At 44.7% G+C, this 16,561-nt stretch overlaps 2 protein-coding genes across 3 annotated transcripts; one reads left to right on the plus strand and one right to left on the minus strand.

Moving 5' to 3' along the window:
* Positions 1 to 2,772: 2,772 nt before the first annotated feature.
* Positions 2,773 to 6,172, minus strand: LOC135536125 (protein N-terminal asparagine amidohydrolase-like). The gene is made up of 10 exons (XM_064962522.1): positions 5,792 to 6,172; positions 5,558 to 5,660; positions 5,337 to 5,402; positions 5,130 to 5,241; positions 4,986 to 5,059; positions 4,824 to 4,877; positions 4,151 to 4,204; positions 3,976 to 4,073; positions 3,543 to 3,656; positions 2,773 to 3,317 (listed from the first exon to the last, which is right to left on the minus strand). The coding sequence occupies exons 1-10, from the start codon at positions 5,870 to 5,872 to the stop codon at positions 3,147 to 3,149; spliced, it is 927 nt and encodes a 308-aa protein (XP_064818594.1). The 5' UTR covers positions 5,873 to 6,172; the 3' UTR covers positions 2,773 to 3,146.
* Positions 6,173 to 6,211: 39 nt separating this feature from the next.
* Positions 6,212 to 16,503, plus strand: LOC135536105 (probable ATP-dependent RNA helicase DDX17). 2 transcript variants are annotated; one of them, XM_064962493.1, is made up of 13 exons: positions 6,212 to 6,506; positions 7,089 to 7,248; positions 7,347 to 7,443; positions 7,858 to 7,991; positions 8,359 to 8,424; positions 10,404 to 10,545; positions 10,821 to 10,981; positions 11,263 to 11,435; positions 11,695 to 11,805; positions 12,060 to 12,121; positions 12,255 to 12,314; positions 14,748 to 14,981; positions 15,200 to 16,503. In XM_064962493.1, the coding sequence occupies exons 1-13, from the start codon at positions 6,451 to 6,453 to the stop codon at positions 15,712 to 15,714; spliced, it is 1,971 nt and encodes a 656-aa protein (XP_064818565.1). In that variant the 5' UTR covers positions 6,212 to 6,450; the 3' UTR covers positions 15,715 to 16,503. The 2 variants fall into 2 exon arrangements, with proteins under 2 accessions (XP_064818565.1, XP_064818575.1); XM_064962503.1 differs by lacking the exons at positions 6,212 to 6,506; positions 7,089 to 7,248 and having other exon boundaries at positions 7,443 to 7,527.
* Positions 16,504 to 16,561: the final 58 nt, after the last annotated feature.

Here is a 16,561-nt window from a genome sequence, read left to right on the forward strand (position 1 = left end):
ACCCACACAAGTGGCTCAGGTAATGCAGCTCATCCAGATTGGCACATCAATGCGAGCTGTGGCAAGAAGGTTTGCTGTGTCTGTCAGCGTAGTGTCCAGAGCATGGAGGCGCTACCAGGAGACAGGCCAGTACATCAGGAGATGTGGAGGAGGCCGTAGGAGGGCAACAACCCAGCAGCAGGACCGCTACCTCCGCCTTTGTGCAAGGAGGAGCAGGAGGAGCACTGCCAGAGCCCTGCAAAATGACCTCCAGCAGGCCACAAATGTGCATGTGTCTGCTCAAACGGTCAGAAACAGACTCCATGAGGGTGGTATGAGGGCCCGGCGTCCACAAGTGGGGGTTGTGCTTACAGCTTAACACCGTGCAGGACGTTTGGCATTTCCCAGAGAACACCAAGATTGGCAAATTCGCCACTGGCGCCCTGTGCTCTTCACAGATGAAAGCAGGTTCACACTGAGCACATGTGACAGACGTGACAGAGTCTGGAGACGCCGTGGAGAACGTTCTGCTGCCTGCAACATCCTCCAGCATGACCGGTTTGGTGGTGGGTCAGTCATGATGTGGGGTGGCATTTCTTTGGGGGGCTGCACAGCCCTCCATGTGCTCGCCAGAGGTAGCCTGACTGCCATTAGGTACCGAGATGAGATCCTCAGACCCCTTGTGAGACCATATGCTGGTGCGGTTGGCCCTGGGTTCCTCCTAATGCAAGACAATGCTAGACTTCATGTGGCTGGAGTGTCAGTAGTTCCTGCAAGAGGAAGGCATTGATGCTATGGACTGGCCCGCCCGTTCCCCAGACCTCAATCCAATTGAGCACATCTGGGACATCATGTCTCGCTCCATCCACCAACGCCACGTTGCACCACAGACTGTCCAGGAGTTGGCTTTAGTCCAGGTCTGGGAGGATATCCCTCAGGAGACAATCCGCCACCTCATCAGGAGCATGCCCAGGCGTTGTAGGGTGGTCATACAGGCATGTGGAGGCCACACACACTACTGAAAGTTGGATCAGCCTGTAGTGTGGTTTTCCACTTTAATTTTGAGTGTGACTCTAAATCCAGACCTCCATGGGTTGATAAATTTGATTTCCATTTATAATTTTTGTGTGATTTTGTTGTCAGCACATTCAACTATGTAAAGAAAAAAGTATTTAATAAGAATATTTCATTCATTCAGATCTAGGATTTTTTTATTTTAGTGTTCCCTTTATTTTTTTGAGCAGTGTATTTCTCTGCTGCAACTACCACATATATCCTCTGTGATTTCCGCTCCATCAGTGCAGTTGATCACCATGGCTATAAACACAAGACATCCAACCTTACTAAAACTCATTACGTAGTCAAAAAAGTGAATTGTTAATACAGTAGTTTCCTTATGATGGTTCATCATGGCAATGTCTTTGGTGGCCCTAAAAAGTTTCAAGTTGATAGGCCACTGTGAAAAGAATTTAGAAAGGAAAATGTGTCCATTGATAAAGATTGATTTATCAATAACTCAGCCATATTTGAACCAAAACCTTAGCTTTTCTCAAACTAAGTTAAGAGACCTGCCACATACCCATGTTATTCGGAATTCGGGTTCATGAGAATATGTTTTTCAAAGGTTTTCAAAATGGATCCTGACAGACCTTAAGTCATTGATGCAAATTTGAGTCATGGGCAAGTGCATACATGGAGTGTTTGAAAGTAGGTGTTACTAAATAATTGGGAGGATCAACATAAGTGAGTGTATGGAAACCTAACAGCTAATTGGCCAGATTGGTTGCCACTCCAGACCTTTTTGCGTGGATGTTTTCTGTTTCCTTTTAACATTTTAGCTAAGCCTAACCATTTCCCCAACCTTAACCTCATTCTCCTAACCTGCCTAGCTAAAATGTGACAAAGAAATAGCAAGCAGCCACTGTTCTGAGGGCAAAAGGAAACAATATTAAGAAGGTGTTCTTAATGTTTTGTACACTAAGGGTACATCTACAGCTACTGGATAACATGACTACACCAGGTAATAGCATAGTAGGACTCAGATGAACACATTGTGCAATCCAACAGACCGTGTGGGTGCAGACCTTCGCCAACTCAAGAATTAAAACATCCCAACAACAATCATCAGTAATAGAAAGATATCTGTCCCAAATTGTACCCCAGTCCCTACATAGTGCACTATTTTTGACCAGAGCCCTATGGCCCTATGACTGCACTAAATAGGGAAAAAGGTGCCATTTGGGACAAATACTTAGAGCTCCGCCTGTCCTGTCTTCACTGGGCCAGCCAGTCAAGTAAACAAAATAAATGTTATTTTAAGGCAATTTCAGCAGAAATGTTGCAGTTGGGGAGGTTCAAGTCCCTAGTGAGACACCATGGTAGAATGATGAGTTATTGAGAAAGATGGGTTGATCTGTGGCTGTCGGAAGGGTGGAATGTATGAGTGTTGAAACAGAAATGTACAGGGCAAATGTTTGATGTCCTCCAATCAGGGGTGAGGGTGGGATGTGATTATGCTATGTTTCGCTTTTCGTTATGTTTTGTGGTTTGGCTTCATGCTGTGAGCGGTATGTGTGCTGGTCTTCATGGGTGCGCTTTCTTTCATGCCCGCCCGCGAATCGGGCTTGGTTTTTCCAGCCTTTGGGAAAATCTCTTTGGGCTGGGGCCTTGTCTTGTTAGCCCCTCTGACCAGAGCACTCTCTGTGGGAGCGGACATTTGTATTGTCGATATAAAATAAGATATACAAAAAACGTTTGCTAAACTATGAGACAGACAGTCCATAGATACAGCAGTGGGGTTCAATCCAGATAGCTCTGTACTGTACATAGCTACCACAGATAAATCAAATTTTATTTGTCACATGCGCCGAATACAATTTTACCTTACTGTAAAATGCTTACTTACAAGCCCTTAACCCACAATGCATTTAAGAAAAAATAATTACTAAAACAAAAGTAAAAAATAAAAGAGCAACAATAAAATTAAAAGGCTATATACAGGGAGTACTGGTACCAAGTCAAAAAAACAATAACATGTGATGCCCACAATGGCGTAAAGAGGAGGGTCACAGTGTCTTGTCTTCCAGAAGTTAAGGAGTGATTCCATTTCCGGACAGATTCCAGGGAAAGTCATAGTAACAGTTGGTTAGAGAAGAGCCTCAAGCCCTTTATGTCTGGTTAACATTCTCCCAGTCCCCCTGCTCTGTTCTGCGGTAGTGCTGGGGCTGTCCTCCAGGGAAAACGCTGTCTGAACTGGGGTGCTCCAGGAGGAACTGGATGGTGGACTTGATGTGCTGGACAAAGTGTGGTGGCTCAGCCGTAGGGGACGTGGATAGGTACTGGTCAGGGGGGAAAACAAAACAACAACAAAAAAATCAGGGGGAGTAACATATCACAGTGTGTATACTGATAACATACTATGCAACATTCATTGTATCAGTGTTGACAGAAACAGGGACTATAACACATTAGAGGTTGTCAAAAAGGTTTTAAAGGGACATACAACTAAAGTTCTAGTGGTTGTGGGATCAATATTAGTATTGTATTATTTTCTTACACCTTACCTTTAAGATGGTGTCATCGTCTTGCGACAGCCAGAAGGAAATATCCAGATTCGGGGACCACTTACATGGGCCTATCTTCACAACTCCTTTGTTTGAGTCATATATATCAGCCATCTGTGGAGAAACAATTACAATGTTATATGACTGTCTGATGAAGTGCAGTTAGCAACTCACTTATGGGTTCTATCCAGACACTCCACAAGCCATTCAATGTGTCATCTTTGATCTTTCTTTATATCGATCCTTCACATAGTGTCAGAGATGATGTGCAAGAGCATAGACAATATATCAGTAGACAGGAATTCTAGTTCTACTTGACGTCCCAATTAGAGCAGGACCCAGCTAAAAATGCGGACAAATTTGCCAATCTGATGCATAGTGGCGCTATGACATCAGCCTATTTAAGGTTCTATATCTATGCACAAGTCTCTACCTGTCCCCCAGTGAATGTCCGTGCTGATCGCAGCTCCTCCGCGGGTCCTTTGTAAGGGAACGAGGCAGGGAACACCTCCCCTGTTTTAATATTTACACCTGCAGACACAGTCCATGCCATACTATAAACTGTGTGCTACACAAAGGTGAATTAATTTGCAGTGTAGATACAGTACCTATGCCATGCACACCCGGTCTGTGCGCTCCGTCCACTAAGACGTCATTCATCTCTGCAAGTGGAAAAAAGAGAAAGAGCCTCAAGATAGGTAGGGGCAGAGTCAGATATACAGAGAGTTGGGCCAATGAGGGTTCCTGTCTGAACGTTCCGAGAGCGCCACTTCCTCCTCCATAGCTGTTGCTAAGTGATAATTGACACTTCCGCGTTGTGCTGTTTATTTCAGATAGGTTTCGAAACCTATGAAGTTGTCCACTGAAAGAAGATATGCAATTTGTTGACACCACAACACAGTACAGACTTGGATACACCTCGAATGCGAATCAATAAAAACATTAAATTCGCTCTCCTGATTTGCATGTTTACAGGGGGTCATTTCATAGGGAATTGTCGGAGGCGCTCTCGTATTGTTACATCACCAAAACTTCAAGAATAAAAAGGCACTAACATGGCAGCCGTTCGATCATGGCCCCTGTGCTCACATGGCCCCTGTGCTCACATGGCCCCTGTGCTCACATGGCCCCTGTGCTCACATGGCCCCTGTGCTCACATGGCCCCTGTGCTCACATGGCCCCTGTGCTCACATGGCCCCTGTGCTCACATGGCAGCCAAACTCTCTACATATATAGCTCTGGGTTGTATAAAGAAAAACAGGCTGAGAGAGAAACATGCACCTGTGATGCAGCAGGTCTCTAGGTGAATATCCTCTTTCTGTCTCTGGAAGGCCGCTGCAAAACACAATAGAAGGGTTGTAGTTTCTCTATGCAGGCTGATAATGGTGTTGCTACTGTGGCAGTTGCATTCAAACAGGAGGGAAGAGAAGGAGATTCACGTACACAATAGGTTAAGGCTGAGTTTGTGGGACGTCTTTGACTCATCATCAAATCCTCCAACGAGGTGGAGCTCCAGCCTGAAGGAAAAGAAGCAAGGGGACAATTACGTGTGTGTGGGTGTGTGTGTGTGTGTGTGTTATCTCTTACCTGCCCTCATTGGCAGGGTCCTTGCTCAGAGATGTGACAGCTTTGACGATGAGGGGAACCTCACTCCACGTGCTGGAGCCATCACAGTGAGCAAGGCAAGCAGCTCCACTTCCTACAAGGTGGTACAAATGCAGACATTTTAAGAAGCTCATATCTTGATGCTATCATAGTATCTACAAACACACATTACATAGAGAACTGCAGTACCTGTGTGTCGCACCAGAACTAGGTGGCAGGTGGTAGCATCATCAGAACCAAGGACAGCGACAGAGTCTGGGGAAACAGAGGGACACATTTCGTCATGGTCGTGGATACTCTGCAGCGGATTTTTAGCTACAATTTATCAGTGTAGAGGTAGCCGTTGGACGCAACAATATACTATGTTAAGTTAGGCTGACCGATTGATTTAACTATAGGTTTATACTCACTGTCCGCTGGTGTTGTGGCTGCAAACTCTCGTTGCTGTATGTATAGGAGGCACTTCGGGTCGACATCTACAACCGGCTTGGACCGAAATACTCGGGCGTTTTCCTATGGTATAAAATAAAATGTCATAGCATGAAGAGCAAGTGATTTGTTACTAAATGGTGATTCATTCCAACAATGACAACTTGCTTACGACATGACAGCTGCTAGTTTGCTTGGCGAACCAGTCAACTCACCTGCAAATGCGGATATCTGGCGAACAAATCGACTGTCGACCCTGGTCGTTCGATTCTTCTATTTTGTATTAGCAAAGGCATTTCTTTCTACAATATAAATCTACCTAATATAATGTCATATTTATCTTCATGAAACATAAAAACTAGACCTATTACACAAGACAGATGGTTTGCTGGTTTTCACTTCCTGGATCCATTTTCTTCTTCTTTTGTAGGCTTTCTCCTCAAGAACGTCACTCACTGTCACAAGATGTATTACTGCCACCAACTGTACACAAGTATTATTAGGGCATGAACGCTATAAAATGTAAATGTAGGCTACGCCGAATTCTCCATTTGCCCTACGCTCCTTTGACACGAAACGTCCATGTAGTTTATGTGGGTTTACGACCCCAAACCTTACGTCCACAGAGAGGGAGTGACTGGGGGAGTTGACGTGACGTCATGTGAAGCAGCAGCAACTGCAAAACAAAATTCTGTTTTGGCTTGTTCAGTAACTTCAGGGCTCGTCTAACCTTTTAAGTTGTGTTTGTAAATAAGTGTTTAACTTTATTGCACTTTCCTTATAACATAATCTATTGTAACGGAATTGTAGGATCGAGACTGCACAACACCGTGCAACTCTTAAATATTTCTACAAGCAATTATTTATTGACGACATGAGGGGGAGTTCGTCGTACGGAGACCGAGATAGAGACCGTGGACGAGACAGAGGGTAAGCAGATATTTTCTGCAGCATGTGAAATATGGTTATCGCCACGTAGGAATATCTGTCAAAAGTGTGCTTTTTATATGATACGGGGATATATTGGAAAGCTGTTTGACGTTCGTTGAAACACAACTATCTTGCTGAATGTCTACGTGCTCGGGCGTGTTTCAGACATGTTGCACGCGCTCTGTTCGTGTATGATAAATAACTCTACTTACTTGCAACATAGTTATAGGCGGTGCCCCGCCCCACCCCACACAGGGAAAATTGCACTAACTCAAAATAGATTAAAAGGGCCAGGAACCTATTTAGTGACTATGTTGCAGTGTTACTAATCATGGAACGTTCATCCCCTTTTTCATTTAAAAAAAAAACTTTTACCTTTATTTTACTAGGCAAGTCAGTTAAGAACAAATTCTTATTTTCAATAATGGCCTAGGAACAGTGGGTTAACTGCCTGTTCATGGGCAGAACGACAGATTTGTACCTTGTCAGCTCAGGGATTTGAACTTGCAACCTTTCAATTACTAGTCCAACGCTCTAACCACTAGGCTACCCTCATCACTCCTCTCGCTGCATGTTCCATAGGTCTCGGTTTGGGTCCAGTAGCTGGGGCGGCCCTCCCCCTATGAAGAAGTTTGGGAACCCTGGAGAACGACTTCGCAAGAAGAAGTGGGATCTGGACGAGCTGCCCAAGTTTGAGAAGAACTTCTACAACGAGCACCCAGAGCTCCAGCGCATGACTCAGGTACACACACAAACACAATATATACACATGCTCTTAGAAGGATGCTATCCATAGTGTGTCTATTGAGCCTGTTGATTTTCTGTTGTCTGTGTCTGCAGTATGACATAGATGAGTTCCGCAGGAGGAAGGAGATCACAGTCAGCGGTACTGGCTGCCCCAGGGCCATGACCGGCTTCCACCAAGCACAGTTTCCCCGTAAGAAGACGACAGTAGATACCAGTTGGCACTTGTTGAACCCATATTATAGCCTGTCCCTTCACCTTTTCAGCAGTCATGACGGTAAAGTGATGAGAATAGGAAGTTGAACCCATTTTAAAGAGTTCTTGGAACACAGCCCAAGCTTACAAAACACTAACACCATAGGCTATTGGGAAGGGGAGGGCGGCTCATGGGTCACATTATTGGGTTTTAAAAAACAACACTCCAGGCCACTCTTGAACATCAAACTAAATACATAGTATGTTGAAATTATAATGGCCTGCAAATTGATTTTGACAAATCGGTCAAAAATTAATCTGTGCGGCCCTCGGTTGAATTTCAAAAGCCAAAAGGTTTGCCCACCCCTGGCTATAGCTAACTATTCCTTTAATTGTTTATCTTTGTTGATAGAGTATGTAATGGACGTGCTACTGAGTCAGGACTTCAAGGAGCCCACATCCATCCAGTCACAGGGCTTCCCTCTGGCCCTGAGTGGCAGGGACATGGTGGGCATCGCTCAGACTGGCTCCGGCAAGACACTGGCAGTAAGGACGCCATGATAATCCAACAACACGCACAGTACCGACAGCTGCAACATCTCTGTCTTTCTTTCTGTCACACACACACACACACACATACACACACACACACACACACACACACACACACACACACACACACACACACACACACACACACACACACACACACACACACACACACACACACACACACACACACACACACACACACACCAACAGCTGCAGTATAAAAACACAAACTCCCAGAGGAACATTTGACAGCTGCAACACACAAAGACATATTGGCACATGAGGACCAACTCCCCTGGACTGTCGGATTGGGACATATACCTCATGACCTCATTGTACTATTTGGCGCCTTTTCTTGCAGTATCTGCTTCCTGCCATTGTGCACATCAACCATCAGCCCTATCTAGAGAGGGGAGACGGACCTATTGTGAGTACACATGTGGAAACTGCACACTGTTACTTATTCATATATTTCAGGTCTGTGAGACTGGATTGTTTTGACCCTTTTCTATAGTGTATTTAACTCTGTTGTACTTAGACTTACCTATGGTATGCTGTAGCTATATATCATGTGTTATTAAAGGTTATACACTACCGTTCAAAAGTTTGGGGTCACTTAGAAATGTCCTTGTTTTTTAAAGAAAATCACATTTTTTTGTCCATTTTAAAATAATATCAAATTGATCAGAAATCAATCATATTTCAATCAAATTTATTTATAAAGCCCTTTTTACATCAGCCGATGTCACAAAGTGCTGTACAGAAACCCAGCTAAGAACCCCAAACAGCAAGTAATGTAGCTGTAGAAGCACGGTGGCTAGGAAAAATTCCCTAGAAAGGCCAGAACCTAGGAAGAAACCTAGAGCGGAACCAGGCTCTGAGGGGTGGCAAGTCCTCTTCTGGCTGTGCCGGGTGGATTTTATAACAGAAATACAGTGTAGACATTGTTAATGTTGTAAATGGCTATTGTAGCTGGATATGGGTGATTTATTTTTTTCAATGGAATATCTACATCGGCGTACAGAGGCCCATTATCAGCAACCATCACTCCTGTGTTCCAATACTACGTTGTGTTAGTTAATCCAAGTTTATAATTTTAAAAGGCTAATTGATCATTAGAAAACATTTTTGCAATTATGTTAGCACAGCTGAAAACTGTTGGTCTGATTAAAGAAGCAATTAAAACTGGCCTTCTTTAGACTAGTTGAGTATCTGGAGCATCAGCATTTGTGCGTTTGATTACAGACTCAAAATGGCCAGAAACAAAGACCTTTCTTCCGAAACTCGTCAGTCTATCCTTGTTCTGAGAAATGAAGGCAATTCCATGCGAGAAATTTGCAAGAAACTGAAGATCTTGTACAACGCTGTGTACTACTTTCTTCAAAGAACATCGGAAACAGTTTCTAACCAGAATAGAAAGAGGAGTGGGAGGCCCCGGTGCACAACTGATCAAGAGGACAAGTACACTAGGGTGTCTAGTTTGAGAAACAGACGCCTCACAAGTCCTCAACTGGCAGCTTCATTAAATAGTAACTGCAAAACACAGTGAAGAGGAGACTCCGTGATGCTGGCCTTCTAGGCGGAGTTGCAAAGAAAAATCCATATTTCAGACTGGCCAATAAAAAGAAAAGATTAAGATGGGGGAAAAGAACACAGCCTCTGGACAGAGGAGCTCTGCCTAGAAGGCCAGCATCCTGGAGTCGCCTTTGTTGACGTTGAGACTGGTGTTTTGCAGGTACTATTTAATGATTCTGCCAGTTGAGGACTTGAGGCGTCTGTTTCTCAAACTAGACACTAATGTACTTGTCCTCTTGCTCAGTTGTGCACCGGGGCCTCCCACTCTTTCTATTCTGGTTAGAGACAATCTGCGCTGTTCTGTGAAGGGAGTAGTACACAGCGTTGTACAATATCTTCAGTTTCTTGGCAATTTCTCACATGCAATAGCCTTCATTTCTCAGAACAAGAATAGACTGACGAGTTTCAGAAGAAAGGTCTTTGTTTCTGGCCATTTTGAGCCTGTAATCAAACCCACAAATGCTTATGCTCCAGATACTCAACTAGTCAAAAAAATGCCAGTTTTATTGCTTCTTCAATCAGACTAACAGATTTCAGCTATGCTAACATAATTGCAAAAGGGTTTTCTAATAATCAATTAGCCTTTTTAAATTATGAACTTATATTAGCTAACACATCGTGCAATTGGAACACAGGAGTGATGGTTGCTGATAATGGGCCTATGTAGATATTCCATAAAAAATCTGTTGTTTCCAGCTACGATAGTCATTTACAACATTAACAATGCCTACACTGTATTTCTGATCAATTTGATGTTATTTTAATGGACAAAAAATGTGACCCCAAACTTTTAAACGGTTAGGCAATGTATTGATATCTCTCTCTCCTCAGTGCCTGGTCCTGGCCCCGACCAGAGAGTTGGCCCAGCAGGTGCAGCAGGTGGCTCATGAATATGGCAAGACCTCCCGCATCAAGAGTACCTGTGTCTATGGAGGAGCACCCAAGGGGTCGCAGATACGTGACCTGGAGAGAGGTGAGGAGCTACAGGTTGAATTAAATGCTGTTACAAGTTACTCACTTACTTACTTAATTATATTGTTTGTGCCTACTACAGACAAGACCTCTCCACTTCTGATGATCTAAAACCTGATTGGCTCCCTGGCCCCAGCTTAGCTTAATTTTCTGCACTTTCCCTTCAGTTAGTAGTATTAAGATTGAAAAAGTTACAAGTATTGGAAGTAATCTCACAATTGGTCTCTTCTGCGTCTCTTTTGAAACTGTGACACTTTGCATCCTGTGTCCATATAGGTACAGAGATCTGCATCGCCACCCCGGGGCGTCTCATAGACTTCCTGGAGGCAGGGAAGACCAACCTGCGGCGCTGCACCTACCTGGTGCTGGACGAGGCTGACCGCATGCTGGACATGGGCTTCGAACCACAGATACGCAAGATCGTGGACCAGATCCGGGTAAGCCAGGCACATGCTTTACTTAGCAAACCGCACACACATCTCCTGGAATTAGGCAATTATTATGACTCTAATACATAGCCATTCATGGATTGTTGGGTAGGTCGATGGATACTACAGAGGGTGGTAGATCATCTCTGTCTGTCCTATCTATCTTAGTGACAGTTGATATAATATCAATCCATCGCAAATAACTCAATACTCATGTTATAGAATAGAGTAATAGTGTAGTGTCCTCTGAGGAGGAATATCCCCATTACCGTTCTCTCCCTGTGCCCCAGCCGGACCGCCAGACTCTGATGTGGAGTGCCACCTGGCCCAAGGACGTGCGTCAGCTGGCAGAGGACTTCCTGCGGGATTATGTCCAGATCAACGTAGGAGCTCTGGAGCTCAGCGCCAACCACAACATCCTGCAGATAGTGGACGTCTGCATGGAGAACGAGAAGGACAACAAGTTAGTGAGGCCATCCGCCAATGGACAAGATCCATCTCTAGTTTTGCATTCTGTTCATGTCTCCTTTCCTTAATCATCGCTGATCTGGAAGGGATGAAACCAATGTAGTTAAAAGTATTCAGTATTCTTGGTTATGAAGGACAGGAACAGAGTGCCGGATGCTATCTTTTTGTAACAGTGAGAGAATATTAGTCTTGGGATTGTAGTGATTGAGGGATGTTTTCCTAATATCTTTCCTCTGTCTTTTTGTTGATGTCAGGCTGCTCCAGCTGATGGAAGAGATCATGGCTGAGAAGGAGAACAAGACCATCATCTTTGTGGAGACTAAGAAGCGCTGTGACGAGCTCACCCGCAGGATGAGAAGAGATGGGTGAGACGGAGAGAGACTGAGGGAAAGCACAGACTTGCAGAAATGGGTTTTAAGTCCTCTTTCAAAGCCATGATACTGACTATGCAAAACAAGAGCCAGTTGTGGTTTCATGTGGAGTGTGTGTTGGGCTTCTTAGTCAGATAAGAGTGTAGAGAAATTGTCTAACTGTTCTTACAACTGCCTGCCTTATCACGTCCTGTTCTGCTGTCTCAGCTGTCTGTCCCATGGCAACATTGTTGTGGTGTGTTTTCTAGGTGGCCAGCCATGTGTATCCATGGGGACAAGAGCCAGCCAGAGAGAGACTGGGTTCTGACAGGTAGGTCACATTTCAACGGCCATGCTTTAGTCTGGTTTTGGTGAAATGTGTTTCAGTATGGGGTTTTCTTCTGTTTTTTTGTTTCCTTTGTCAGTCTTCTACCTAATGTCTTTGATTTTGTCTGAACTTTCAGAATTCCGTAGCGGCAAAGCTCCTATCCTCATCGCCACTGACGTGGCGTCTCGCGGTCTGGGTATGTCTTCTCTACATGGAATACACACACTCACGTGTTCACACTTACACTCCTACAGAGCACAACATATAGATTCAAAACGTATACACACTCTCTGACACACACAAACAAAAACATTTTCAGAGAAAAACACACACAATTAATGAATGTGATTTTTGTTGTTGCATAATTTCCCATCCCGTTTTCCAGGTTTAAGATTTACAACGACAAAATCATACATTTGTCTGCAAACATGTAATAGCGGTGTTATTGAACCTGTAAACAACAACGGAAAATCGGTCAGCACTCTTTCTACAGCATGACCTCTGTCAATGACTTTCTGAAGGAAACTAGAAGCACCAGTAGCCTGACAATCCCCCAGGCCTTCAACTCCACAATGTTTTACAGTCTGTTTCTTGTTACTGCAGTCCAAAACGTCCTTCGACCGGGGCACTCTGGCACGCTGCCTAAATGGGGGATGTGATGCTCGCCCCAATACCCTCCTCTCATGTCTCCTATATGATGTAACCCAAAACACGAAGGAAAACATCCCAAATATTCAGTATTATATGTTTGATTATTCCTCTGTTTACATCATTCATAGTACTGTATTTTTTTCTACAGGTATTTTCTAGGTAGGGTGTGTTTTAGTGGCATCTAAGTGAAATCGACAGTCAGTTCTCCCCTTGTCCACCCTGAAACTTGTACAGAAGTGCCCTATTCCACCTCCCTAACTAAATAGGTTAAACCTGGAATCTGAGAAGGGGAAGTAGACATGTTGGTTTTGCCAAGCTACCTATGACTGTGTCTTTGTTCTTTTTCTCTCCCCCTCAGGGTTGTGCAGCACAAGGCAGCTCCAGCACATGCTGGTGTCAGACAGTACTGGGGCTGCCCTCAGTCACGTTAGCAGCTAGCCAGGGGCTTGTCTAGTTATCTGAAGGATTCACCCCCCCCCCCATTCTCCACCTTCTCTGGTTCCTAAACACTCCAAACAGACCCCCACAATAAACTGAGGGTATATGATTATCTGGTTCCTAAACACCCCCATAGACCCCCATCATAGACTGAGGGTATGTGATTCCAGCGAGCTCTCCTTGGGATCAACCTGAGGTGCCTGTCTGTCCCTCCGCCCGTCCGTCCAAAAGGCAGACAGACAGGGAGAGTTAGGAGCTCGGCTGGATCGAGTCCTGATCGATTTGCGGAGGTCCTGCAACTCGGCGAGAGAGCATCAGAACCGGCCGTGGGGGGGGGGGGGGTTTAGTGGTTCTGCTCATGTCCGACGTTGCTGGTGTATGCGAAGGGTGAGGGGGAAACGGGGGGCTAGTTTGGGCCCCCTCCTCTCTCCCTCCCCCCCAGCGCCTCCAAGCGAACCAGGGCTGATCAGGACAGGACAGGGGGTGACTGACTACCCTTGTAAAACAACTCTAAAGGGGTAAGTACCTCAACACCCCCTTACCTACTACACCTTCCACGACCTCCCCAGTCGCATCAACTCATTCAGGTAGTTTCATCGATCCATATTGAAGTCAGTCACAGAAAGGTATTTGTTGAAGGAATTGTGTTGAACTCTATCCTCCAACATTTACTCCCATCACATTTTCTCTTGGTGGAAACATATTAAGGTTTGGCAGGTTCTGTGAGTAGTAAAATGGCCCCCCTTTGTAACTATGGAAAACAGAGGGGAAAAGTCCAAGGAGATGTTTTGTTTTCTGACCAACCCAGCAGTGTTGTCAGAGCTTCTGTGATGAAAAACAGACTTTTTTGTCCTTCTACTGTCATTTCAACATCCGAATTTAAAAGAAACATTGGAAATACTTTTTACTCTTCTGGTCTGATCGTGTTGACAGTGTACTGTCACTCATTTCCCCATATTCTTCTCATACTATTTCTCAGCAGAGAACATGTTACCATGGTAGAACTAAATGTTCTGAATGGTTATACTATTATGTACGATTGCGTAACGTGTGCATTGGTGAAGGTCCAGACAGAGAATGTCACATCCTCTCTACCTAATGCTGAGTGGTTCTCTCTTGTCACATTCTGATGGGGTTTACCACTAAACCTCTAGGCCTCCAGTCAAGATATTTTGACCCGAAACGGAATGACTTTCAAAGGTTTTACTTCAAGAATTAACACTTTTATTCTACTTCAATTTGGATACATGTATATTTATTCTTCTGTTATTATTGGACAGGTAAGTGGTAATCAATATTTATACAATATTAATTAGAAATGTATTTCTAAATAATCATCCACTTTTCTCTCATAGCTTTGGTGTTGTTTGAATAGCATCTGTCTTCTTTCTCACTGTACAAAAATCTCTCACCCTCCTCATCTCTCCCTCCAAACCCTCCTCATCTCACCCTCCTCTCCCTCCTCTCCCTCCTCTCTCATCTCTCCCTCCTCACCCATCATCTTCCTCTCCCACCTCTCAAAACCACTTTTCCCCCAAAGACGTGGAGGATATCAAGTTTGTCATCAACTATGACTACCCCAACTCGTCTGAGGACTACGTGCACAGGATCGGCCGTACGGCCCGCAGCACCAACAAGGGCACGGCCTACACCTTCTTCACCCCGGGTAACCTGCGCCAGGCCAGGGACCTGGTCCGAGTCCTGGAGGAGGCCCGGCAGGCCATCAATCCCAAACTGCTGCAGCTGGTTAACTGTGGACATGGGGGAGGAGGTGGTGAGACTGGCTTGATTCACACTATAGGGTCATCCCGAACCATACTATGCTGGTTCAATTGAGGATTGGGTGTTATTCTATTCTATCACCTTTACCATCTCACATCCAAACATAAACTACACGTTCTGTGTAACCAGTGATGTTTGACATTCTTAAACTAAAATATTTCAGCTTATATTATGACATTCTAATCCTCCTATGTGAATGTTCTTCTCCAGGTGGCAGGATGCGTTACCGTGGCGGTGGCTCCAGCGCCAACAACCCCAACATGATGTTCCAGGACGTGTGTGAGCGCCGCTTGCGCTCCGTCAGCGGGGGCAACAAGCCAGACAGCCGCGGCAGCAGTTTTAGCCGGGACGGGCGCAGTGGCGGGGGTCGGGACGGAGACACTAGGTCCTCATCCTCTTCCTCCAACAGGGACCGAAGCAGGGTCAGCCGGGGGAGTTACGGCTCCGGGGGGGCCGACCAATACCAGAGCTATGGTGGTGGTACCCAGTACAGCTCCAGGGCTGCTAATGGGGCCCCTAGGGGTAGTAGTGGTGGGGGCCAGAATCAGTCCAGTCAGCCCAAGGGTGTGTTCGGTCCAGCTCCTCCACCTCCAGTAGGGCCCAAGCCCCTCATGGCCCAGCTGATGGCCCCGCCACATCCCCCTCTCATGAGCTTCATAGGGCAGCCTCCGTACCCCTTTGCTCCTCCCCCGCCGCCGCCTCCTACACCCCCACCCAGGAAGTAGAATTACAATACAGTCATGGTGCTTGGAATCCGAATCACCATGTTCTTCAAACCCTAGAGTTTATCAGTGTGTAACTGTAACGTTACTCCTCTGAAAGGGTTTTTGAGTTGCCGTCCTGCCCTTACCTACCATGGTAAGAAGGCATAAGTCAAGAGATTTGAGGAGGTAAGAACTAACATATAGCTACATGTTTTTGTACTTGTTTGTTTCGCGATGATTTTAACTACATCTGAAAATATATAGTACTCATGCATGATACACTTTTCATGTGTTCTAGAGTAGTCCGTGCGTGGCCAGAAAATGATATTCCGTGAATCTGAAGCTGTGACTATTTGGTATTAATTGGCACGACAGGAGTTGATATTTCCATTTCTGATTTACTCTAAATGGTGAGGTTCTAGTCCTTTAGTGAGTAACAAATGCTAAAATGTGATATTTCTTTGTTGCCATGTAGAACTCCAGTGATTTTGTCAGTCAGCTATGCCTTCTACTTCTCTTTTGGGGAAGTGAATGTTGCATTATATCATTCTCTATTATTCTAACTTTTTCTATGAACTGTTTATAAACTGTATGGCTATACCATTTTCTTCAGATTCATATTAAAACTATATCAGGAGAATTTGGGAATGATAATCACAGACATGTGTCATAATCCCATAAGTCAGCACATTGAGTGTTGCTTTGTGAATGTTTAATCAACATTTTATTGGAAAGAGGTAATTCATACTTATGTTCTTTTTCTACATTGCTTTATTTCACAGGATTTCAATAAAGTTTCTGAAACCAAAATTGTAATTGTACGGAGTACAGGATAGGTAAGCATGAGTGAACATTCATTGACAACCAC

The sequence above is a fragment of the Oncorhynchus masou genome, chromosome 5 (genome assembly GCF_036934945.1).
Source record: "Oncorhynchus masou masou isolate Uvic2021 chromosome 5, UVic_Omas_1.1, whole genome shotgun sequence".
NCBI lineage: Eukaryota > Metazoa > Chordata > Actinopteri > Salmoniformes > Salmonidae > Oncorhynchus > Oncorhynchus masou.